The 26,543-nt window shown below is 40.2% G+C and overlaps 1 protein-coding gene across 10 annotated transcripts in view; it reads left to right on the plus strand.

Moving 5' to 3' along the window:
* Window positions 1-26,543, plus strand: part of kcnip4 (Kv channel interacting protein 4) — a 127,849-nt gene that overhangs the window by 53,233 nt on the left and 48,073 nt on the right. The window contains exons 1-2 of one of the 10 annotated variants that reach the window (XM_027015041.2): window positions 17,954-18,006; window positions 18,278-18,470. The exons of 8 other annotated variants lie outside the window; for them this stretch is intronic. In XM_027015041.2, coding sequence (XP_026870842.1) covers window positions 18,371-18,470 — 100 coding nt within the window. In that variant the 5' untranslated portion in view covers window positions 17,954-18,006; window positions 18,278-18,370. Of the gene's footprint in view, window positions 1-9,856; window positions 10,289-17,953; window positions 18,007-18,277; window positions 18,471-26,543 lie in introns of those variants that run through there. One more of the 10 variants, XM_027015043.2, reaches the window with a different exon arrangement.

A 26,543-nucleotide genomic window follows, 5' to 3' on the forward strand; every position in this document is an offset into this window, starting at 1 on the left:
CTCCATAAAAATAGAAATATGATCAAGCACTGCTCATAAACCGAGCAAATTGGCTCAACTGTACTAGCTAAGAACAGTATGGGTGTGGTCACTGTCTTTATTCAGATGGCTGAGAAGGTTAACTTTAATGTGGAGAGTATGGTACCAAAAAGGAGAGGCAAAACACAATACACATAGCTCTGAAAAGGAAAAAGAAACTTTCATTTATCTGTAATAGTTAATTAATGACATTATTTTTTGTTTTTGATACATTTTTAGTCCAAGTATAACAGACCAACCGTAAGACCACTGGCAAAATTTTCGACTGCTTTTGGTGGAATGAGGCATATGTGCATTAAATTAGGTTTTGTAATTTTACTGGTGGCATATGGAATCCATTGATGCTGTGACATTAAACTGCAAATAGCAAATACTCTCATTAATTAAAAAAAATTTAAAAACAACTACTTAGTTATAAAGCTATAAATAATATTAAGCACAGGTTTACATCAAATGTATGATTAAAAAGTTATTCTGTTGACAGTATAACTCTTTAATAGATATATTTAAAACAAATACAGTGTGTATAAGTTGGTAGTTGAAAAGAATCTCATGTCTGCATGCCTTGGCCTTCCTGTAAAAGGAGTGGCACAGGGAAAGGTGCCAACATGCTAAGTGCCCAGTCAGGTAGAGAAACATGTGAATATACTGGTTACTGGAGTAAAGGATTACCCTGGTGTCCCTCAATCAGGCCAGGCTATAAATAGGTAACAGGCCCAGCCAATCATGGCTAAACATTGTCTACCTGCTGGCTCTAATGTACCTCATCAGTTGTCTGAGTGACGACTGCAGGGTAAGATGGATATAGAGCCTTCACTGATGCAGTGGCCAAGGTCCTAAATGCCAGAATGTTTGTGATGCCAGAAAACACCCTTGTGAGACTGATGCCTGCCTTGGTTTGCCTGTGAGAATGTAGTGGCCAGTTTACATAATGTAACAAATCATACAAAATTAACAACTGAGCAAACCATTCAGAAATGCAAATCTAATGATGTAACATTTACAGTATTTGGCAGATGCCCTGGTCCAAAGCGACTTAAAGAAGCTAAATAAATATCTTCATTTGACAATAGATAGGACAGTGTTAAGAATACTATCTGGCTTAAGCCCTAGATAGACTGGAAAACAAGATGGTAAAAGAGAAATTACTTGTTTAGAGCCAAGTTCTCCATTATGGGAAATAACACAGAATTGTCTCTTCAGCTAATGTTGTTGGGGCTAATTTAGCTTTTTCAGCCTCAGCAAACAGCATAATTCTGAATTTATTCAGCTGTGCATTCAGTGTTAGCATACAACCAGCTTTTTCTTCATTTGGCTTTATATCTTTTAAGAAAATAATTTTATAGTTCAAATAAATCTACAGTCCCTCACAATTGATAATTATATACCTGTGATTTCAGGCTTTATATGAAAATGAATATCTTGTTAAAATTTTCATCTTGTCTTGTTCATCTTGTTCATCAAATGTGTTTATATAGCGCTTTTAACAATAGATGTTGTCACAAAGCAGCTTTACAAATGTCCAAGTCCAAATATTGAAGGGTTCATTATAAATTTGTATAGCGTGTTTCTTTTGGTCCTGATAGTACATGCACTCATACAGCCAGAGAAGAATGCTTGTCCTTATACTCTAGTCCTGCAGTTTCTGCTTACTGCAGAAGCAGATGGACCCTAATCACATGTGTCCAGAAGTAAATAAAAATAAATCATTTGAAATATACTGCTTACGAGAAAAGTGATTTATTCAAAACTTACTACAGACTTGGCTGATGAAAGCGTTTAGGTGGGGAATACAAATGGTTTTGGATATAATCTAAACGTATATTTTGTACATATGAGGTAAGCTGTATTAAGCACGTCCAGCAAAACACATCGAAGTGCTCATTGAAATGTCGTAGATGATTAAGAGCAGTAAAACCTTTGAAAAATCTTTATTGGTAATCTATAAACCGCATGTGTCGTGTGGTTCTCACGCTGAATATGCCTTGCAAGCTCTTCTTTGTGTAGTCTTTATGACCACTGTCTTAAATAGGCCATAATAAGAATCAGCAGGCCCTTATGTTCATTAGCAAAGTGGCTGTATGAGGGCTCAACACACTCTACCTGCCCTTGGCACCTGCTGCTTAGCCCAGTTGGCAGGCAATACTAATGTTAGCACCACTTCTAATGTTGGAGGTGTCCTTTCCGTAGCCTAGATGCACACACGTTCCTCTTGATGCCTTTAAGGCTTTGATTATGTGGCTTTCGACACACATGGGAAGCAGCGAGCCACCTCTGGATAGATGTTACCTATGTTAAAGCACTGGCATCATATTTAGATCACAGAGAAGCGATATTATATTTTCAGTATTAGGGGATTGTAGTATTTCAGAGTTGTAGCATGTGAGTATCTGGGTAGCAAAGCTAACGAAGAGAAAAGTGTGTGACTATAGTGATTCCACTCTTAAAGAATCGATATCCTTCAAGAGCAGATTACGGAGGTTCTTGCTGAATAAAATCAATCCTTGAACAGCATCTAGCTTGTTTGTGAACATGGTAGGTAGATTTAAGTTGGGAGCAGAGACATCTTAAATGAACAGTGAAAGGAATCCTGTTCCTTGAAGCCTAATAACCTGTCTGCTTTTTGTCACTTGGTAAATGTGTTCTTTGCAGGGTCAGGTATAGTCCACAGCTCACTTGTAGGCAGTACGGAGTCAAGGAAGAGACCTTCAGTGAGAACCCACTTTACATGATTCAGCTGAAATAACTTTAACTTGGATGTCATTGCTGTACTTTATTTTCAGTCATTATAAGGGCTCTGTAACGATGTTTGTTTCCAAAAGACAGATGGTTTGTGAAACTGGCCTGTGTAGTCATGTCATATGTGATACAGAAGTCCTTTTTTAAAATAAGAAAATTACTCTCATATTCTGTCTTCTCTTTTTTTAAAAGGCATATTATGTCAAATGTGTTGAATAAGGGTGACGAGACAAATGATAAATTTACTGTTTACTGTTAACTATAGGATAAAGCATTGCTTTTGTGTTTTTTGGACCTTGTACTGCCTTATACTGTCTTACACTGCCCCTGTGTGGTATCTCTGGGAACTGTCTGTTTGTGCTGCTATCATATCACTATTTGCCAGTGGTCTTGTATTTTTCTGCTTAGACTGGAATGTACTGGTCTTGTGATTGTGGATAATGGTGGCGGTGTGTGCTGCTACAGCAGCAGTATCTGGTTGCGTTGGTGATACTGCGGCAGCAGACCTGCGGGGGTGAGCCAGGTGCTGGTTGCTGATCCTGAGCAGAGCGTTGGTGCACTTGCCCAGTCCAAGTCAGCCAATGCACACTACCACTCTGGAGAAGTTGTACTGTCTCCAGTCTGAAACAGCAATGCACAGAACTGTGGTACACCAGCTGTCCTGCTTCTTCAGCCAGGTCAGTGATTCCCTCACATTGATTTATTTGTGGCAGACTGCCACACTATCCTAATTGACCACCACGGATTGGCTTGCTTTCTTTCTTTTTTTGGTATGTAAGTTGGATAAATCTTATTTCATTGTAGAGCAAGACACAAGGAATTGATTTGATCAGCTCTTTCTTGCCCTGTTCTCTCTCTCTCTCTCTCTCTCTTTCTTACATACTGACACACACACACACACACACACACACACACACACAAACAAGATTGTCAAGGGACATGTATATGAATAGCCCCTCTCTCCGGGCACACTTTGTATCAAAACATGATCAAGGCGTGGGAGGAAGCATTGCAATTGGTGCAGAGAGGACTGCTTGTGAAGAGTGGATAATGTTGATGCTGATGTGCATCCTTTAACTCGGATGCTGAATGTTTGCTCCCTTGATCTAGTTGAATATCGATATTTTCCAAGAATCAAAAGGGCACGTCCTGAGGGAAGCATAGACTGGCCATCAGTAAGCTCACAACACAAGTCAAGTGAAAGTCAAAAATATTTTTTTGTCATATGAACAAGTTGCAATGAAATTCTTATTTGTACGTCGTTCCTACAGACTTACAGCATAGTGATTCTACATACAGAAGTGTGACTACTAAATAGCATCAATAAAAGTCAGGTCCATTTTATACATACATACATTTAGTACACAGCATTTCAAAGTAAACATATTTGACATTGGTAACGTAGTGAGTAAAGCCACAAATTTCAGTAAAAACACTGTATGTATCCAGGTTGAAAAGGTACAGTTGAAACTTGACTTTTTTGGGTTTAACTTTCGTGGATTTATTTGCGAATTTGCAATCAATAATTAAATGGGAATTATTTCTGAGCTACTGTAACCTAATGATACAGAAACTTGAAAATGAAAGAAAACTAAAAAATATTTAGTAAGTCGTAAATGCATTTTTTAAAAATAAATATATATTGTGTGTGTTTGTACAATGTAGCACACAAGAACACATGGTGAGCTGTGGTTTGATATTATTTGCACATGGTGTGGTGTGGTTTGATATTATTTGCAAGTTCAAGAGTATAATTGTGCAGTAGCTTAATTCCAGATAATATAACATAACAATAAGCATGTTTTAAAGTGATTTGTTGCAATGTCCATGATGCTTTTTAATTTATCATGGTACTGGCCTTTTAAAACATGTCATTGCAGGTGAGGTAAGTGGCCAATAGCTGTTAAGGCTTTGGACTTCTTTAGCAGATGTGTTCTTAGTTCTTTAAAACAGGTGTGTAGCTTGCAGTGTTTAAAAACAGATTCTAAATATCTGGGATAGCCTATGGTTACTGCAGGTTATTAGAACGTGCCCCCAGAGTCTGTCCGGACTAGCATTTTTGCTGATGTTAGCGCATTTAAAAGTCCTCACCTCATCCACTGAAATGGTACAACTGAGATTGTGTGAACTGGAACTGGGTGTTCATTGTTGGTGAGCTCAGAACAGGCATAAAAAGCACTTAAATCCTCTGGTGGTTAGCACCTCTCAGTGCTAGGGTCTTGGGTTCGTGTCCCTATCTGGGTGGAGTTTCCGTGTTCTCCCTGTGCATGGGTTTATCTGTTTTTTTCCCACAATCCAAAAACATGTAGGTTAGGTTGATTGGATATTTTAAACTGTCCTGTATGAATGTGACTGTGACCTGTGTGTATGTGTGGTGTATGTGTGTATGTGTGTATGTGTGTGTGTGTGTGTGTGTGTATGTGTGTGTATGTGTGTGTATGTGTGTGTATGTGTGTGTGTGTGTGTGTGTGTGTGTGTGTGTGTGTGTGTATATGCGCGTGCATGCATGTGTGCGTTATGTATTGTATTGTATTGTGTGTCCAGTGATTGGGTGGGTGGTGCCCTGTCCTGGTCTTAACCTCCTCCCCTTTCCCTGTACCTGGTGCAGTCCTCCAGGGGGTTGTGGTTTCGGATCGAGAGTACGCTGTGTGCACTGTATACTGTGCAAATTGGCTTCTGCTTCTCATCAATGTATGTAAGTGATTGTAAAAGCTGATATCTATCTGTAAAGTGTCCTTGAGTTTGAGAAAGGTGTTATATGAATAATAATGATCACTGTTTCATTATGTCCTGCATCCCTTGGCAGGGGCATTAGAATTTCCAAATGGCATGGTTTGAATTACTGTAGTCTATGACCAAAAGTGAATGCCATTTTTCTCTTTAGCCTCTTAACTGTAACATCTTTGTCATATGAACAAACTGTAATGAATTTCTTATTTGTATGTTGTTCCTACAGGCTTAAAGCATAGTGAGTATTCAGGTTTTTCATGTATTCTCCTATTTACTGCACCTTTCCTCTAGTGGTTTGATTGAAGACCACTGAGCTCTCATTGACCACTTGAATCTTCATAGAGGCATTGCAGGTCAGCCAGCGATGAAGGTTCACCTGACTTCAGTTTCCCATCGAAGTCCTTCAACGGGTGTCTCTTCTCTATTGCACCTCACTCTTGGCACTTACTACTCATTGTGACCTCTGTAAACAGAAAGGCTTCTCTCAGCATAGCAGGTGAAATTCTTGTGGGTGGTCAGATGTGACTGTTCATAAAAGGTCTTGTGTAGTCAAGTCTTGTACCATCTCAGGATAACTGAGGTAGGCTAGGTTCGCCGAGCAGAGAGGTGCTCCATGGACAAAACCTCTATTTTCTCTGCTTTCAGATATGGTGTAGTCGACAGGCTCTGGCTATAGTAGCTGAATGGCTGTTTAGCTGGACAGAGCCCTTTTGCTGTCTTCCGTACTGAGAGCTGTCTTCTTGACTTGAAGTGTTTGTTGTCAAGGGCCTCAAGTCCTTTGCCAGCCAAAGATGGATGGCAGTCATGCTCTGACCAGGCATAGAAAAACGTTGCCCACTCTCAGTGGAGCTCTTCTATCCCAGGGCATATAACCATTGTTTTTGAGTGGGAGAGCTCATGTCAGCGGTTGTGTCTTTTCTTGATGAGTTGCATAGCCCATGTTGTATCCCCTGTAGCATCTCCAGCTATAGAGTGGCCATAATTGTCACGAGACAATAAAGTGTGCAGTAATTGTCATGAGAGTTGTTTTGGGACTCGCAGGCACTATTCCATTGACACCTTCTTGCTCCCATGTTAGTCAAGGATATCTCCCCTTGATTTGCCAGTGGTGTGCCACATCTTCCGAGCTCATTGTCACTTCTAAAAAGTCTTTTTATTCGCCGCTGCCACCTCCAGCTTGGCATTGTCTAGGATCTTGCAGATTTCTCCGGTGGTCTACAGCTTTGCTTGCTAGTTTGAGGTGAAGGTCTTTTTTACATGAATCTTAGCTCCCTGCTGCCCTGCACAGCTTTCAGTTTTGCTTGCACACTTGATCACTCTTACCTACTAATTATCAAGCCTTTCATGACTGGATGGCGTGTGTCTGCAGGGAAAGCTATATTGTGCAGCGTACTCAGACCCATTGAATGGAGTCCTATGCCAACTATAAATGCTAAGCAACCACTAACAGCAAAGCTATCATAAAAGAGAATACTGGACATCGCAATCCATGTTAGAGGCATCGTTGGTGGACTACTGCAATTTTATGAGGCCAAAAAGACAGACATAGTATTTCTCAGACATTTCCTCCACCAACTACACCATTCATTATTCACCATGTTTGTTCCTCAGACTTTATAAACTGTGTTTTTATTGTATGTTAATTTCTTCCCCCAAAGCTCTTTTACTAGCAGTTATGTCATAAACGCTAACAGTTTAAATCTTAAAATTGGGTCATTAGTTGTTGTTCAGCCTTTAAGAAAAAGCTTAACAGAAAAACATCCCTCACTTTACTAAAATGTGTTTGAAAAGCATTGAGGGGAGGTTTGCCCAGCAGTAGGGGGGGGCAGAAGGGGATCAGTGCGCACATGACGGCACCTGCAAATTGAGTCATAACACTGCGGAACCATGCTGTTCTTATGTTTACACAGCTTCGTCATCTACCCACCTGAATCCATCAAGTCAAATTGTTGGCAAGTCTCTGCAGAGAATAATTAGGTGTGCTTATACTTGTACATGAACAGAAGATAATCTTGCAATTGTATTGGAAGATTGAGTTGAATATTATTTACATTTTAGGTTGAGAGAAAAATTGAGAAGTAGAATCTTTTTCAGGAGTCACAGTCAGCGAGTGTTGGGCTGCTTTGGCATTTCCCAGGAGGGTCTGTTGTTTACTCTTCCTGACTCATGAGTACATCTAGTCAATGGCTAATGAAGTTATCAAGTTATCAGTTGTTTAAAGCAATAAACAGATCACGTGCAATGTCTTTCGTAGTATAAAACATAAATACATTTCATACACATTTGTTTATTTCTGTAAGTATCAGATGTTATTGAGGCCTGTCTTATATCCCATTTCTTTTATTTGTAACTTTTGAATTTATCATACCATTAATCTCTGCTCTACCAAAAACTCAGCTAAATTTAAATTAAGGGAATTGCTGTGGATATATTGAATTAGCTGTGGCATGAAAAAGTAGATTGAATTGCAGTCCCTGGGGAATCAGTGCCCTGGAATAAGCAAAAAAGCTCACCAGTAGATGGATAGATGAAGTTGCATCACTTCTGCAGAGACCATGATCATAGTTATATCACAGCAGGCAGAGATGATTCAATTGAGAAGCCTAAGTGAAATTGCTTTGGCACAACAAAATTAGTAAAATATATGTGTCTGAGTCACCTTTATTTCAACTCTGAAACAGTGGTGTATTATCTAAAGCACTTCTGCTTGCCAGTCTTACTCCTCCTCAGGGGAACATTCCTAATATATATATATATATATATATATGGACTATTAGAGCTGTAGCAGGAAACTGGACAATGGAGGTGGTTCTTTGTGCTTCTGGGGTCAGAGGTGGCCGTGTCTGTTAAAGCACTTGTTTGCATGCGGAGAACACCAACACTTGACAGGGTTATGTGGCTTATTTGCACAGGTTCGCTTGTTTTGTAGACGTGTGGGTGGAAGAGTGGACGAAAGTACAAATACATTTGTGTGTGTGTGTGCTTGGGGAGGGGGTAGTGGTATTGGGGGGAGGGGGGTAGCACTGATCTGTCAGGATGCACGGTGTGAAGACAAGGCTATATAAAGTACTGTTCACCTTGACCTCTGTGTCAGTGACTGAAGCTCTCTGTATTAAAAAAAAAATGTCACTGGGCTTCCATTTTTGTGCAGTCATGCCCAAAACTAGAGGCAAGATTTCTAGAGCTAACATTGTGAGGATGTGGGTTTTTTAAATGATACAGACATTTGATTTGTAATCCAGGACCTGGAACACACTCATACAGTAACTTTCTTCTGAATTCAGTATACAATATGTAGGGCTGTCAAAATACTTTAATGCACGTGATTTATTTAAAAAGTATAATGGCTCTTTGTCCCCACGTTTTTTTCACATTGTTGCATGTTACAAGGACACACAGTGTCATAACAGAAAAAGCACCACTCTTACATAACATAAGTGTTCATCTGTATAGCTTTACTCAAGGACATAGATTTGGGTTTTGACTTAACCATTTTCACAGGAGAACACTGATGAGAACAACAGAGGTATTATTTTTTTTTACAGGTTTTGTTTTTTCTTACCGAGACCAATAAGAATTAAGGTTAATGACAGTGTTTTAGTTAGCGTTAATGTTACCAGTGTTGTTTAGTTTGTGTAGCTACTGAGTGTTAGTAATTAGTGTTAGTTACCAGTGTTGCTTAGTGTAGTTTACTGCGTGTTAGCAAATTAGCTGCAGTACACACTGTAAAAACAAACTGGGTGATTAAGCCTTCCATCGTGTTGCTTCTGACCTATATAAAATTATCTACATATGCTACCTTATGATTGCTTACCAGACCGCTAGGTCTGTGATTTAAAAAAAACTTTACATAGTGTGGAATCCTAACAACCTAGATTAATAAGCATCAGGGTGTATATTGTCACTGTAAAATGTGCAGGGATCCCAGGCACTTTTATTTTGGTTCATTATACCATCTCTATAATGCAGCCTTTCCACATTTCTGGGATGAGAAGTAGTCGGGCAGAACTGCACAGGTTGTTAGATTTAAATAATAAACATGATTTAAATGATAGAACTGTCTTGCATGTGAATTTTAAATAATGTGAACTTGCCATGCTTTTAAATGATTATTGCTCTTAACCTCGAACAGCCTCGTTTGGTGTTGTATTTATTATCAGATACATGTTTAGTAATGTGTGAAGAGCAGACAGCTTGAAAGGAGTCCATATACGCTCGTAGCTTGGAACCCCCCGCGGCCCCCCAAACCCCCCCCCCAACCCCCCTCTCCTCCACCCGCTCACCCTCTTCCCCACACTTCCTGTGCAGCGTCTGTTCAAAGAGTGGAGACATGCTCGCGCGGCACGCAACAGCGAGCACTAGCAGAAAGTACACGCTCTCCCATCATCTGTCTAGTCCCACGGCTGGGCAGAAGTTGGAGCAGTTTTCCTTACATTCCTTACATTCCTTCGAAAGAAAACGCATCCGCATCGTCTTGTGAAAGTTTGGGGTGGTCCTCCCGGCTGCCTTCGTCCAGCGTGCGTCCACGTGCCTTCCACCGAGTGACGCGGGACGAGTGGAACTGAAGGAGGAGGCTTGGACACTTTGGTCCTGTTGCCAGGTTCGTGTGTCGTGAGAGAAGGGCAGGGACTTGTGAAGTGCGAGGCACTGCAGCGGGACTTGTGAAGCTCTGAGCCGAGCACGGGGAGAGAGTGAGTGCAAGAGAGACAGGCACAGGGCAACATGGGTGCATTAATGGTCATTTTCTCTATCCAGCCAAAACAAAGGAGGAAAAGGACAGGTAGGTGATTACAAGCTTTTTAAAAAATGTCGATGATTTTTTTTTTTAACTGACAGAGTGTGAGAAGAACTGTAATGTACGGGATGGGGTTGGTCCATTTAGTGTATCTGATTTATAAAGTCAGTTATGTATCATTTTAGAATTATTTTAAACTTGACTTTAAAGCTTTGAATGCAGGCGGCGTGTGTTCTAATATTAAATTTAGGCCATTTTTTATCAACTAGTCATTAAAGAAAGGTTTTTTTTAATTTTAGAACACTTTCGTAATGTACAGTACCTGTGGTGAACATTATACTGGCCTGAAGATAACCCTCTAAACTGTCCACCTCAGCTCCTCTTTAAACAGCCCCTTGTCATGCATGTGAATCCCATGAGGTACAATGGAGGTTTTTTTAAATGGTCAACATGTTAGCCAATGGATGTATTGATATTATCTGTAGATCTGAAGATCATTACCTGAAGATCATTACCTGACGATCAAAAATCATCACCGTAACCCCAAGTACCTAGAAAAGCTGCTTTGTTGGTGCTTTGATGTCCACTTCTGAAAGAGGTCTGAAGTCCTGTAACCAAACATGACCTTTTCCACATTGTGGGATTTGGAGTGTGTTGAACTTTTTCTTTCTCTGGTCCTGCTAAATCTTTGGCCATTTTGGTGTTCTTTATTCTTGATCATCTGTACGAAGCGATGAATCATCTAAGCCTTCATATTATATAATGAAATGAAGGCGGGTACTTTCCAGCACTGCCCCGCGGTAGGAGCCATTAGTGATGTGCTACTGGTTTTTATGCATATCCATCATTAAATATGGTGCCAAGCTGACAGGCTGTGAAATGAATAGTGATATTTACTTCCACTTAGGACTGTTTTACTGTGACTCAGCTCACTCCAGACATTTCAGATATCTCCTCTTTAAGACCTTAGGTGGTATTCTTACTGTGGTTTAGTGTCCACTATAAAAAAAATAATAATAATAATAATTTGTTTTGATTAAACAATTTGCTTTAGTTGCCTTTAGTGAAATGGTCTTCACATAGTAGGGTAACCCAAAGTCAAACGCATTATTGTTATCTGAATAACACTTTGTCAGTCTAACCTGACTTAAAAACACAAGAAAGGTCATGATAACAAAAAATCTAAAACCTCTTTTTACAGTGGATCATTTGTTCCCAACAGAGTGACCATGAGCAGCTTTTTGGGCACACTTAGACTCAGCATTCACTTTATTAGAAACTCTGTGTCAGTGTACAATTAGAGACAGGCAGTCATACTCCAACTCTTTACTAGTGGTCCGTTTCTGAACAGAGGAGCACTAGTTTCTGGATATGGCCAGATCACTCTCCAACCACACTTCTCTACCTGACAAACTTGTGCCACGGCCACACACACACCCATGGCACTGCCTGGGATTTGGCACTGGCCAAGTGATACGCAGTCAGTGGTCCCGTGACGGTGAATCCCTTCACCCCTGGGTGCAGGTGCAGAGTAAGTGCTTCTAATAAAGTGGGTGGATCCAGTCTTTCCTGACACCTGTTCAGGAGTCAAATGTGAGTATCAAAGCAGTAGCTAAAAAACAGCATTCAGCTTTTATTTAGGTCCTCTTCATCTTCATAAGGCATTGTGTTGATTTTTAGCTATTGTTGTTATTGTTTTATTTGTGTCATCATTAATACCACTATTATTAGTATTATTATTATTAGTATTAACAATGTAGCCTTTCTTTAATGCTAAACTCAAGATGGCAAGGACATAATTATTAATGGAAAGTTAAGTTAATACATATTGTTTTCTTCTCCATGTTGACTGTCATTTAGGGACTTTGTCTATATGGAAGGTTATATTTAGTGCCTTATTTCTAACCTATATTTTATGGATGTTTTGTGGAACAGGTTGAGAGCAAAATGAATGGGTGAGTTGGTTCCCTATTCCTGGCAATCGATCATGGACAAGACAGTTCTGTGCACTGTAAGCAGAAATTAGTGGAACCCAGTTTCCACAGCAGGCATTATGGTGGTCTTACAGTCTGCCTGGTTCAGCTAAATTTGGTTTAACTGTGTCTGAAGTTTTACCATAGATTTGCTTTGAAAGTCAGCATGAGCAGTAAAGCCAGTGGCACTGAATGTGCGTTTGATGCAGTTTACAAGCTCAAGCGTAACTATCTGCGCACTGTGGCACAGATACTTTTGTAATACTTTTTGGTTCATTGCGCTGTGATCCTTTGAATTAGATGTTGACCAGTATAGGACCATACAATATGAAAGAATTTTGTGTTTAAATGACATTATATTAGCACCTTTCGCTTTATTTAACAGGTCTACAAATGTGCATGGAATATGCAATTAATATAAAAAGCCTTTAATAAGTTTATTTATATTGCACACATATCATTGCACACATATCATTTCTTCATGACCTTTTTAAGCGGTAGATTTGGGGTTATTAGTATAACTTTTTATTGACTTATTAGTCCAGATGGGTTACATATTTCTAAATAAATAAATAAGGTACCCCCACCTTGCACCTTTACCTAAGGTACCATTTGTCGTGTTCGATCGTGCCATTAGTTTCTAAGGATGCTAGAGTGCGTTGTGGGCGGATGGGGCTATGAGTGCGCATGAGTGAATATGCACCACATAAATGAATATGCTAGGTACAATAAAGCATTCTTCATTGAGGGAGCACACCACACAAGTGTGTCCAACGTACTTTGAGTGTGCACCCCCGCTTTCAGAAACACTGGGTAGAAGGCTTTAGTACCACTCTACTCCCCCTCTAATGCCTGCTGTTCATCTCCCTGCCTGTCTCACTGCTCTAGAGCCCCTGTTTCAGCAGCAACATGCCGCCCTCTTACATTAGCACAATCACACTGATGCATCTGAAGTGCACTACAGGTACGCTGTCGCACTGCACAGGGACGCGGCTCATCTGGAGGGCTCTTCAGTCTTTCGCTTGCCTCCACGTGAGCGTGTGCTCCATTTATGCATAAGATCTGAAGCAGACGTGGGTGGTTGGGAGGGCGTGCCGGGCACATCTTACCTTTCCATGCAAGAACAGCAGAAGGAGCGTGACCCAGACGCAGCAAGGGCGCATGCGGTCTTCTCAGCATGGCCGCTAATTGATTTTGCTTCCCCGGCCAGTTGCTGAGCTCTCCTGGCCCTGGCCCAGTCCCGGCCCGTATGGTGTTTACGCCGATAAACCGAGCAAACAAAACAAGTACGATAAATCCCGGCGTGCACAGGGTGAGCAGCTGCCGCCCAGCGCCAGGTGGGGGCCGGGTAACGGCCTCCTCTGCCACTTGGCGGAGCAGCGTAGGGCAGCCGCCCACGGGCGACTTCCAAATGCCGTGGTGACGCGCTTTGGTAGCGAGGATCTGCATCCGGTGTTACACACACTTGCTCACATTCACCTTACCTGTTTGAAAGCGAGATTTCACTCGGGAGCCGCAGAATTGGGTCAAACACTAGTGAACACCTGCTCAGCGGGAAACACATCCTGCTGAGGTGCCCAGTTGTAACAGGCCAGTTGTGTGCATTCTCGTCTTGCTGTGAAGGCGTAGACCATGTGTGAAATCCAAACGCACGTGTAACACCTGAAGAGCAAACCCTCCGGTATGTACTCACACCTTTACTTTACACCTTTCTGATGGGAAATGCAGTCCCCTCCAAAAAATGCTTTCTAGATGCAATATGTTATTTATTGATTAGATTTGTGTGTAAGAGAGAGTCAGTAGGCTATTGTCCTGTAAAGAAATACATCAGTTCAAATTAGCATTTAAATCGAAGAGAAAGAGAAAATCCCTTTGAGTGCTTCTGCAGATAAACTGTTTTAATTCCGTGACTAACCATGTGACTTTCAAAGAGAGTTTACTTGGTAGAATTTATCATGAGTCTCTGCAGACTGCAGTGAGATGATTAGAAATTGTCCCTTTGGAATTGTCTCCAAAAGCGCTGTGTCTGTAAAGGTTTCCAGAGAGTTCTGCCAGACATGCTTGAGTTTTCTTGGATTAAGAGAGAATTTATTCAGTTTTGTTTTGGGGCAACACTTTTTTCAGTATTCACTGCAACTGTACTAAAACTTCCAAAGTAGCTACAACAAATTCAGGTCCAGATATTTGAGGAACAAGCTGAGTGTGAACGTAGCACAGAAGAGCTATGGAAGAGGTACCTGAGATGATATGAGCAAACAAACTTGAGAGGCACAAAGAATCAAAAGACAAACCAGTCCTGCCCTGGACAGCGTGGGATAGTCTGAGAACAGATGGTGTTTAGGTGGAGTACATTTTAAAATAGGGGTGCTCAGATTGCCTGAGGAAAGAACTTTGGGCTAATGCCAGTAAGCAATGCTAACAATCTGCTAGAGGCTCTGTGGTCTTGTAGGGGTCAGGATGCAGAGGAGGTAGTGGGTTATTTCCAGTGGACCTCTAGGTGACAGACTGCTATGACCGCTCTCTTCCGGGGCGAGAGACAAAAATTTGTTACTTCATGTTCCAACAGACAGGGTGGTGGTGTCTCTGTCAGGGACACCTTCATTAAACCTGTTAAAGAACCCTCAGCACTTTTAAATTTAACATTGAATCTTACGGCCTACTGCAGAGTTTTATATAATATATATCTTGTGCTACACATAGTTGTAAATAGGTCTTAGAGGAAATTAGGAACCTTTGTGTTCTGCAGGGATCCATATACAAAAATTGATGAACCCCTGTTATCCACTTGAGGGCAGCAAAACCTCATTGAGCCTGAGGAGGTACAAGTGCATCCTTAGTAACCGTCATGCTGACATCTGTCCCAATAATTTCTGTCTATATGACCTCTTCTCCATAGACTTGACCAGCTCGATTTGTTAGTTAGAAGTAAACATTAGCCTTCCTGTGTAAGAGTAGCTGTGAGCACAGTTTGATGGTGAGGCTGCGCTCATTGGAGAGAAAGCAAAAACACCAGGCATTAGTTATGCTGTTTTAAAGGCTGACGGAAGAAAGCAGAAACAAATGGAGGGCATTAATTACATTTAACACTGGGTAAACCTTCCATGCTTACAGACACATTCATCAAGTGTTAAGAATTCAATGGTAAGCCAATTAAGCCACATAGAGAAGGCTGAATAATTACCTTTGTCTTTGCGTTCTAAATGGTTGATTGGTGCTTTGAAGCAAAAACATGGTGCTGTAAGGAAAATGGATGGTGTTGTTTTGCTTTTATTGAATTACTGGCAGTTACTTTCCTGTAATTAATTCCAGAACATTAAAGTAGGTGTGTTATTTGAAAACTCTATTTGTTCTCTGTTCATTATGGTTAAAATTTTACCAGCTTGAGCTGTTTAGAGGTGAATATGCAGAAAGTACATTTACTATATCAGTAGCAGGTCTGTAAAGATTATGATCGAGTCCAGTGCCAAATTGTACCTAATAATACCAACGCTCCATCAGAATCAATCAATAAATGCTTTAAATCACAATATTGGTACATGCTCTGTATTGGAGTTTAAGATATTTAATTTCAATAAATGAGCTCCTTGTTCCTGATGAGTGGACAGACATTACTTTGTGCTCTCGTCACCTTTCTGGACCATAAAACTGATTAAAATAAGCATGACTATGTTCATCATATTTTTATGAAAACAGCAAAAAAACAACAACAAAAAAAAAAGAGGACTGGCTTGGGCTTTCACACGTGAAAGCGCATAAAAAACATTAAAAATTCTTATCTCTAGTTCCTTTAAGAATTAAAAAACAGAAATGGTATTCTAATCATGGCGATGACCTCTGTGCCACTGTGTGCTTGTGGCTACCGCTATTACGGTGCCACTATCCATTACCATTTTATTTGTGGCAGCTGTGCTCACTCTAAATATAGCTAAGGGTCCTGATGGCAGGCTTTGTGTGGCTGGATGGTGCAATCACTCAGGACGTGACAGTACGTGTGTGTGTGTGTGTGTGTGTGTGTGTGTGTGTGGAGGGTGGGGGGTGGTGTTTGTGTGCTTGCTGGAAATATTTGCGAGATGTTGGGCTTCTTTCTCACCTGTGCAAAGGGATGGAGGGGTGTGAATGAAAGGCTCTCACACAAGGATATTGTGTATGGCGATAGGTGCTCTATTTTTAGATACACTATACTACATGCACAGACCTTTTTTCTTATGACTTATGAACATTTTGAGGTGCTGTTGAATGTATTACACTCATGTTTGTGAGCTGCATTTAGGAATATATAAAAAAAAAAAAAAAAGTTGATATGATTTTAAAAATGCCCCATGGTTAACATGTACGTGTAGATGATTCTAAAACCATAGAGAGGATAATTGAATTCAATGGGAGCACTTGATGATGGCAATCAAAACCTGGTTGAGCTAATTTTTAATCCCTGCTTGTCTTCCCAATTGCACATGATTGACGATGGAAATTACTCTAGGAGAAATGTGTTCAAAAAGCTGCATTATGGATGCCTTTTGTTAGAATCTCTGCATGGTGCAAAGGTAACATGCCCCAGAACATGTATTCCATTAATTTACTATACAAAAATGGAAAATACTGATTCATATAATTGCACCAAATAATAAAGCTTCAATCTCTTGTTAATCATTGATAATCAAAGAGCCAGAAAAGATGAATTGGAGCATTTCCGGTTTTAAACAGGCCCACCCTTATCAGAATAAAAGACGGCATGCAAGGTAATTTCAGCCCTCAGTCTCGTGCATTCATCAAAGTGTATCCAGATCCATGCTGCATTTGGGACTAACAAAGCTACTCTAAGTGAGCAAACCAGAATTCTCGCATGAAAGTTTCTGTTCATGGTAAGTTTTTGGTCCGTGTTTCAGGTTGCCATTAAGAAATGTATTTGCTCTGATGCCTACTCTGTTGCCTGACACCTTGATGTTAGTTTTGAAAGATAGATCAAGGAATTCATTTGCAGTTTAAAAAATTCACCAAAGAGGGAGCATCATCTGGCATTGATATATACTCTCAGCAGAGGTAGTTCATCAAACTTTCTCAGAATGTTTTTGTTTGTGCCCCCTTGGCAGAATCTGATTAACTAATCATGTCTAGATGATCTGGCCTATGACTTGATCTCGTAGGCAAGCAGGTGAGGGGGCCAGTACAGACACTGATTTAATAGCATTAATACAGTTTCATTAGCAGAGAAGTCAAAGCACTATTACGCTAATTAAATTCCACACAGTAGCGTGATCATGACGACCTTAACGAAGCACGAACTCTCCTTTCATCAGTCTCTCCGACCTCATGAGCCTGAGGCTTTGGTATGCAGGAGAACGCTTCTGCCAACAGAAAGCACCCCCCTAATTTGCAGCTCTATCTCTGTTAACATTGTGATGTAGCATTTATCTTAGCTTTATGGGTTTGGCCTTTGATTGATTTTCATAAAATTATCAGTGAGTTGTAATTCCTGGAGGAATATTTAAAAGCGACAGGTTGAACATGTTGTGTTCTGCTGTATTTTGGGAACACAGTCATCGTGTCCAGCATGGAGACTTACTGTGTTTGTTGCAGTCCCTGTTTCCTTGGCAACAGATGCTTTGAGGTGTTTAGTGCTTCGGAGCTCCACATATGGTGTTTTGTGTGAAGCTCCGTCTCGGGCTGGATTAGGACACCTTACTATCCGCAGTCCTCAGGTGTTATAACGTGTGTGTGTGTGTGTGTCTTTATTTGGAAGATATACCTGGACAGAACTACACTCAGGGGCCTCCATGCAGAATTTTTAAAAGGGTAAAAACAAACAAACCATGGCGATTCGGGCTCTTTCTTTCTATTCTTTCTGTTGTTTCTGTGCTTCCGTAATGTCTGCCTAACAACCACTCCTGGCCTTCCTTTGTTTCATTTACCTTTATCTGTTTAGTCTTAGTCTAATCCATCATGTCCTCATGCCTTCCCTACACCTCTTCAGTCTGCATCTCTGCACCCCCCCCCAAACACCCGCGCCCACCGCTCCCCTCCGCTCCCCTCCCCACTCCTCTCCTCTCTTCCCCTCTGTCTCCAGTGAGGATGAGACGGAGCTTCTTCAAGTATAGTTAAATGGCAGTGCTCTCTGACCAAAGCGCCAGTCAGACAATGACCTGACCCACTCAGAACCATGAACTTGGAGGGGCTGGAGATGATCGCTGTGCTGGTCGTGGTTGTCCTCTTCGTGAAGGTTCTGGAACAGTTTGGACTTTTAGAGACAAGCTATGATGGTAAGAAAACGAAGAGATTCTCTTTCACCTAGTTAATAGTATTGACATTTGTGCCTTAAGAAGCTGGGGTTTTGGTGATTTGAATTCAGTTGTATTTGAGTAATCTATATGATCTTTATGCAAATCTTCTGAGAATTAAATTATTTGGAATGATCTTTCTTTTTTAAGTTTTCAGTTTCACTGCTAGTTACATGTAGTAGTTTTAGGGAGCACAGACAGGTTAAATTTATGACTTGGAAACAGTTACCATGCCTGTTTCAGAGTGGGAAACAGTTGTATTTACCATTAGAGCTGACTTTACAGATAGTGAAATTGCTGCTTCAAAATAATTGATTGTCATAATTAATACATGGAAGTTATTTCCTGATGTAACATAGGGTCATTCAGCTCATACATGTTGGAGAGTTTCATTTCGAACAATTCTCAGAGAAGTTTTTTATATTAAAATCAAATGTAATTATTAGTTACTCTAGTACAGATTATCTTTCAAAATGACCATATGTTGTTGAGCATGTTGTTAAGCTCTCCTTCCTTTTGCACTGAGCACAGGGCGTTTGGTGGGAAACAATGCTGGAATCACAGCTAGGGAAGTTTTTAGTCTGAATGTGTGAATCTCATGCTCTGCAACCACATGGCTGTCTGTTAAGTCTGAGACAACCAACCGCCCTACAGGGGATGGAGGTCTTTTTATTTGTTTGATGCGCAACTGTTTTTTATGAAACTGTAATACAGTGCTCTTTTTCTGGTATCTGCACTTCTCCATGTGGATGTAATAGAAGAAACAGGAAGAGGTTTGTTTGTTGGTTTTGTTTTTTGTGATTTTTTATTTTTATTTTTTAAGTGTAATGGATACTAGGATTATATCTTGTGCCTTTCGATACGTGTTATCTGCAGGTGATTAGAGTCTATGCATTATTTAACAATCAAATATGATCAAATCAATCACAATTGGTAAACAAACAAATTGTTAAACATCAAACATTTTGTTAAGTTAATGCCCTTTTACAGATAATATAAAATGATTAGAGAATCAGATCATTTTAAAATCATTTTAGTTGATCAATAGCTGGGAGTGAGGGGCAAAACTTCCGCTCAGAAATTGCATAAGATATCATTAATTTGATTTTGTTCTCATCTAACTTTTCCAAACATGTCAAGTCAGATGCTTACTTTAGTTAATTAAGGCTTGAGTTGACTTGTGCTTGGCTTTTAGCCTCTGCTTTTTGATAGGCATCTGGAACAAATAAGGGTTGTTTAGACACTAGCAAAATCCTAAGTACCGTAATTGATAGGGAACTGGCTGTAGATCAGGCTAAGTAGAGAGACACAGGCCAGAACATCGTTCAAATGAAAGTGCAGGGGCAGCATTGCCAGGCTCTGGGCACTTGCTACTACTGCAACATACACATACAGGTTTTAACTATGTATTTATTGTTGTTTTGCGGTTCATGCACGATTCAGAAGCAAAACTCACATATTAGGATTAAATTAAATAAATAATACACTGCTCCCAGCCCTTTTTATACTCCTATCCTCTGTTCTAATTCCAGTTAGAAAAATTCAGGCATGGGGGAAAAAAAACCCAACAAAACTTCAATAACAAATTCAACAGCAATCAAAAGAAAAGGTGCTTTTTTTTGCATAGACTAAGTTCAGACATTAGAAATGATATTGTTAATGTGTGTGTTAATTTGTTTCCAAAGATGACATCATAATATTTCCCTTTTAGGATATGCCTTTTTAGGATAGAATTCGAATAACACTCATTGGCTTCTTCACTGAGTACATGTATCTCATAGATGCATTTATAAGCGTACCATTACCGATTGTAGTCTTTCTGTTGCCATGCCCAGTTTGTCAGCCACACTCTACCTCATCCATTACTGGTCAGTTTCTGCCCACAGACCTCTTGTGCCCCAGTTATTATTTGGATGGTGGCTCACTCTCAACACCACAGTGACACCGGCATGACAGTGGCACAGTAATGGATGTCGCACTGGTATATCAGGCACTGCTGTGTGGCTGGGTTGTTCTTGCACATGTCAATGTCACTGCTGGGTTAAGAGTGGTCTGCCACACAGAAATACACAGCCAGCAGTGGTCGAGTGGTCAGACGCTGATCACTGAACAAGAGTTGGATGGATAGAAGATGGATAGAAGAAACAGTGCATGGCAACACGTGGCCTCTTAATGCACACTTACATGACGCTTCTAATAAAGTGGGTGGTGAGTGTATATAAAATGCTTACTATCTTATAATGGACCTGTGGATTCGTTACATTTTCAGGTATGTTAGTGTTAGGATTCAGATATACTAGCATCAAATTGATGCAATTTATTTTGGGCGAAAGATATTCTCTGGAACATCATACTACTACTGAGCTGGACCCCCATTTGCTCTCAAAACAGCCCTAGGTCTTTGTGAAATGTACTCTGTAAGTTGCTGGAAACACTCCTGTGTGGTTTTGACTCATGTTGGCATGATTGCCTGATGTTATTGCTGCAGATTTTCAGCTGCACATTCATGCTATGAATCTCCCATTTTACCACATCCCAAAGATCTGGTGATCCCAAGTACACTGAAGTCATTGGCTCAGTTTGAGAGGACTGTTGCTTCGTAACTTTTGTCATGCTGGGAGTAGCCATTAAAGATGTTTTCATCAAACACTGAGAAAACTGTGGCCATTAAGGGATCCACATGGTCAGGAACTATTCTCAGATGGGCTGTAGCATTCAAATGAAGCTTGACTGGTACATTGTTACACCACAACCAGCAGTCTGAACTGCTAACAAAAGGCAGGTGGTGTTCATGGATCCATGCGGTTTACACCTAATTCTGTCTATACTGTAAGAATTTTACAGCAGAATTCATCAGTCAAGGTTGGGTGACTGCTCGGGTAGCCCAGCCAAGTTCTGACGTGGTATACATACTGAGATGCTTTCCTATGCTCTATGGTTGGGAACAGTGGTTATTTGAGTTCCCGTAGCCTTCCTGTCAGCTTGGCCTGGTCTGGACATTCCCCTCAGACTTCTTACATAAACAAGGCATTCCTGCCTGCAGAACTGCCACACACTGTTTTTGCATTTTCACATCATTTTGTGTAAATTCAGCAGTGTGTGTGTGTGTGTGTGTGTGTGTGTGTGTGTGTGTGTGTGTGTGTGTGTGTGTGTGTGTGTGTGTGTGTGTGTGTGTGTGTGAAAATCCCAGATCAGTAGTTTTTGAAATACTCAAACCAGCCAAACAACAATCTTACACCAATAACCACAAAACAGTGAACATAATTCAGAACATATTTGTTCCACATTCTTATGTTTGATGTAAACATTCAATAAAGCTCCTGACTAGTTAATTACATAAATGAGCAGGTGGTGTGAGTCCCTAAAAGGTGGCCTAAGAGTGTATGCTGTATACACACATTAGCCAAGGAAAGAAGTAATCTGGAATGGTCTTTATTCTAAATATATAGTATATATATAGGTAGTAGATATATTTAAATCCAGAGGATAAAGACAGAGGAGGTGGTTTGACAATCTTCTGGAACAGATTAGGGAATTTAGGCAGTACATTTATTTTTAGGATAATAATTTTGCCAATTAGGGATTTCAGCAAGAAGTCCAGTGGACTATTTATGTGCAAACAATTTTCTAATATAAAATTAATTGGGCCAATATATCAAGGCGTATATAATATCCAAAAGGTTTTTTTCCTGTTAAACTAAAGTTACTGAAAAATGAAAGAATAAAAGCTTGATCATTGCAATGAACATTTTCAAATGTCATAATCAATTTTGAAGATTCCATCAGGTGTAGACATTGTCTCGCTATACTAAACAATCAAAAAAGTCTCACTGCAAAAAATTGTCATCCCTGTCCCCGTTAAGTGTTAAGTGTTAAGCATATATGTGTTTTGATGGAAGGTCTGTAGAGAAAGGGTTGGATGGAGTGCATAGGTCTGAAGAGAGGGGGTGGAACTCCCTTTGCAGTCTGTGCCTTGGGGAAGTTGGCAAGAGCTTCCAAATGGAGTATGGCAGCTTTAATGAGAGTACCCTTTTCTCTTTTTTAACATTCAGCAACATAATCCCTAGTTTCACCTGATTAACGTTAAATAGTATATTCCCTTCTATCTCCAAGTCCTCTTAATGGAAGGAAAGAGGTTTTAGATTCTTTAAAGGGTTATTCTAACTGATATGTTTGGATATAATTACAGAAATCCTGTCATGCTTCTGTAGCTAGAAAAGGTTCAAGAAATTGTTTTCACGTTTCATGTTTAAGCTTGGGGCATTTCGAAAAGAGTGGAAGAAAAAAAAAAAAAAACACCTGAAAAGGTTCCTGAGCACATATAGGTGAGGGCTTTGCAGCTTCTACTTAGGTTCTTTCTAGAAGTCCTTTAAGTTTCTGTGTTGTGCTGCTGCTTTGATGTCTCTCATGGAGCCAGTATCTTCTATTACTTCACTCAGTGATGGTTCACTGTCTAATGAAGTACTATATTTTATGTGGAATATGTGGAACTTCAAGGTATGGTTCGTCAGAGTGTTCAACTGGATGTGTACCGTCATCTCTCCCTGAAGAATAGCTGTTGATCCAAAACACCCAATGACTAAGCACTATTGAAGGCTGTCTGTATAATTAAGGCCGTGTTAAGGTTATTGCTTTTCCTGTCTCAAAGATATGTAAATAAAAACAGAGGCATACAAAATTGTTTAGTTGTCAAAATCATAGATGATTTTGTACATAGTAGTTAGATAATACAATTTAAACATTTGAAGCCTTTTGAATCGTAAAGTCACTTTCAGGAATTACTGAAGATAATTTTTCTTATGGTTTACATTTACATAGTTTGTACAAAATGATTCTGTGAGATGTCATATTTTAAATAATCTTTGCTAAATACTATCCAAGTATGATATTTCTGACTTCATAATCTCCCCCAAAATATACATATAGAATTGTAAATCATTAGCAGATGTTTTATATTAGGGAGGTATATCTTGCTGGCTAATCTTAAGTGATGTTCATCCATTTTGGGGAGAATTTGCAGGGCTTCACAGACACTGCTAAATGCACATCACCGTAGCTTCTGTCACATCTTCTGAAGGTGTTCAGAAGCACAGGCCAGTTCAGGTTTTATCAGATGTCAAAAAAAAAACAATGAATGTGATTGTATGCTCTTATAGCCACTGCAGACACTTGAAAGAGATGGTGAAGAGTGAAAGACTACAGCTTAGCTAGCATTATTAACAACATCTAAGGAGCCATAGCTTCATCTACACAATAATACTTCTGTAAGATTAATCCAAAATAAAAAGATATCAAATTCTCCCAAAGTGAAAGATTGGCTTTTGCTGATTGTTGTTAAAAATAGGCACCATGCCAAGCTGGGTGCAAACGTCTCTCTCCACCCTTCTGGAGGAGTGACTGAGAGTGACAGCAATGAGCCACCAAAGCACAGCGGATATGACAAGTGATGACGTGAAGACAGAGATGGCAGTGAGGATCAGCACTAACATACTGTTTATCAGCTGCAGATATGGCAACCAATTTACCATGTTTTAATGTATTAGTGGAGTATTTGGTACAATTTATCATTTTGGTGGTTGCATTATGGTTTCATGTACCAACAGACCAGCTTTCCCAGCTAACAGGAAAATGGGTCATCACTGGATAATATGAATAAGTAAATACCATTGCATGCCAGTGCAATGACTATAAATCACAGAGAAGCAAATTATTTTACCAGGACTCATGCGCTGAGGTGGCCTTTTCCTTGTGTGTGTCTCGCACCCTGGCTAAGGCTGGATAAACCAAATGCTCACATGCAGACACCAGTCAGTCTCTGTCAGGCCCAGGACAACTGCTTGTTTGGTCATCAGATGTCCTTTCATGTGATGTGTGCTGTAGGCCAGGGACACTGGTTTCACAGTCAAAGTCATATTTATTTATATAGCTCATTTTACAGCATCCATCGTCACAAAGCAGCTTTACACATGTCCAAGTCCAAGCCCCCCGTGAGCAGGCCAAAGGCAACAGTGGCAAGGAAAAACTCCCTAGAGCGTGAGGAAGAACCTTGAGAGGAAACAAGACTCAAAAGGGGGGCCCATCCTCCTCTGGCTGACAACGGACACTACAATAGCCACAGCATGCACAATAAAGAGCAGAATAAGTAGTGAGAGAACAAGAAGAAAAATTAAAATAATAGAAACAAAGAAATAAGCAATGACTGTCTGGCTAAGTCCTAGTCTGGTTTCAATGGTGTGCGTGTGTCCAAAACCCATCTTGCGTGAGAACGTCAGTCAAGGGCAACGAAAAAGGAGCTGGCTGGGGGGGGGGGGGCTACAGCAGTGGGGCTCAGGGGGTGGCAGGAGAAGCCATGGCAGCTGAGATGTGTTGAGGCTCAGTAACAACATGATATAATGAGTAGGTGTACCTCGACAGAAAGAGAGAATAGATTATTAGGCATGTCCAGGTACAAAGATGTGTAAATTAGGGAACTACAATGTGCAAAGATGGACTCTGGCAGATCTAGCTATAGCAGCACAACTAAAAGGATGGACCGAGAAGGAAACACAGACACAGGGGCACCCTGGAATATAACAATATCAGAATTGACAGCATCATAACAACATCCCAGTTTACCATAACTCTCAATGTCCATTCCCATAAGATGGGAAGTATTTAATAAAATGCCTGACTGTACAGATAGGCTTTCAGCCTAGCCTTAAATATTGAGACTGTGTCTGAGTCTCGAAAATTTACAGGAAGGTTATTCTATAGTATGGGAGCTTTATTAGAAAAGCCCCTGCCCCTGCAGAAGATTTACTTATTCTTGGTAGTGGTAAAGAGCCTGCACCTTTTGATCTAAGCAGACGTGCTGGGTCATAATGCACTAGGAGTTCACTAAGGTACCGTGAGGCCAGACCATTCAGTGCTTTGTAGGTCAATAGAAGTATTTTATAATCGATACGAAATTTTACTGGGAGTCAATGTAATGTAGCCAAGATAGGAGTAATCATAGTTTCTAGTTCTAGTAAGAACTCTGACTGCTGCATTTTGATCTAGCTTGAGCTTATGTACCACTTAGTGGTACAGCCAGATAGTAAAGCATTGCAGTAATCCAATCTTGTAGTGAGAAATGCATGCACTAGCTTTTCTGCATCAGGTGAAGAGTATGTTCCTAATTTTGCAATGTTCCTGATGTGGAGACAGGCGGTCTTAGAAATATTATTTACATGAGCTACGCACAAGAGACTCGGATCCATAATCACTCCAAGATCTCCAACTGAAGATGTGATTGGGAGATCATTGAGGTTCATCCTCAGTAATACTAAGCTGATATATGTCCTCTGGTTTGGCTGAGACATATAGCTGAGTATCTTCAGCATAGCAGCATAAACTAGTAGTGTTTAAGTATAACGTCACCTAAAGGTAGCATGTATAAAGAAAAAAGCAGAGGCCCTAGAACAGATCCTTGTGGGACACCATAGCTAACCTTGTTGTATGCTGTTAGTGATTGGCTAGATAAGATTTAAACCAATCCTCAACATGTACTACAATATCCATCCACCCTTCAGGTGTGCTTGGGGCCCATGGACCACATGTTGGTACAGAATGTTCAATGAACTGTCGGTGACCTGAGTAAGGGGCCCGTCCATTCTAATTTCAAAAACAAAATTTCAATGACCTAGACCTTTGTGTCTCAGCTGTTCAGAATCATCAATGTTAAAACTGTGAAGATACTCTTTGATATCATTGGTTAGCTTAGTTTGTTTAGAAAATTTGTTTGCATACGTAATATGTGGGATAAGGTGAGTTCGTCCTATTTTCAGTTTTATATGCTCATAGGAGAAACCTGGTATAATAAATGAAATTTTAATTTATTTTAAATTATTATTTTTATTTGACATTTATATATTTAGTGGGAAGACCTATATCCACTAAGTTAGAAATTACATATTGTCAACAGTAACATTTTGGCACTGAAGAAATGTTGGCAGATTTTGGCCTTTTCAGAAAAAGAGGACATATGAAAAAATAATTTTTTCACTGCTATATTCACATATCTTTTGAGTATCATTT

Source organism: Electrophorus electricus, chromosome 19 (genome assembly GCF_013358815.1).
Source record: "Electrophorus electricus isolate fEleEle1 chromosome 19, fEleEle1.pri, whole genome shotgun sequence".
Classification (NCBI taxonomy): Eukaryota; Metazoa; Chordata; class Actinopteri; order Gymnotiformes; family Gymnotidae; genus Electrophorus; species Electrophorus electricus.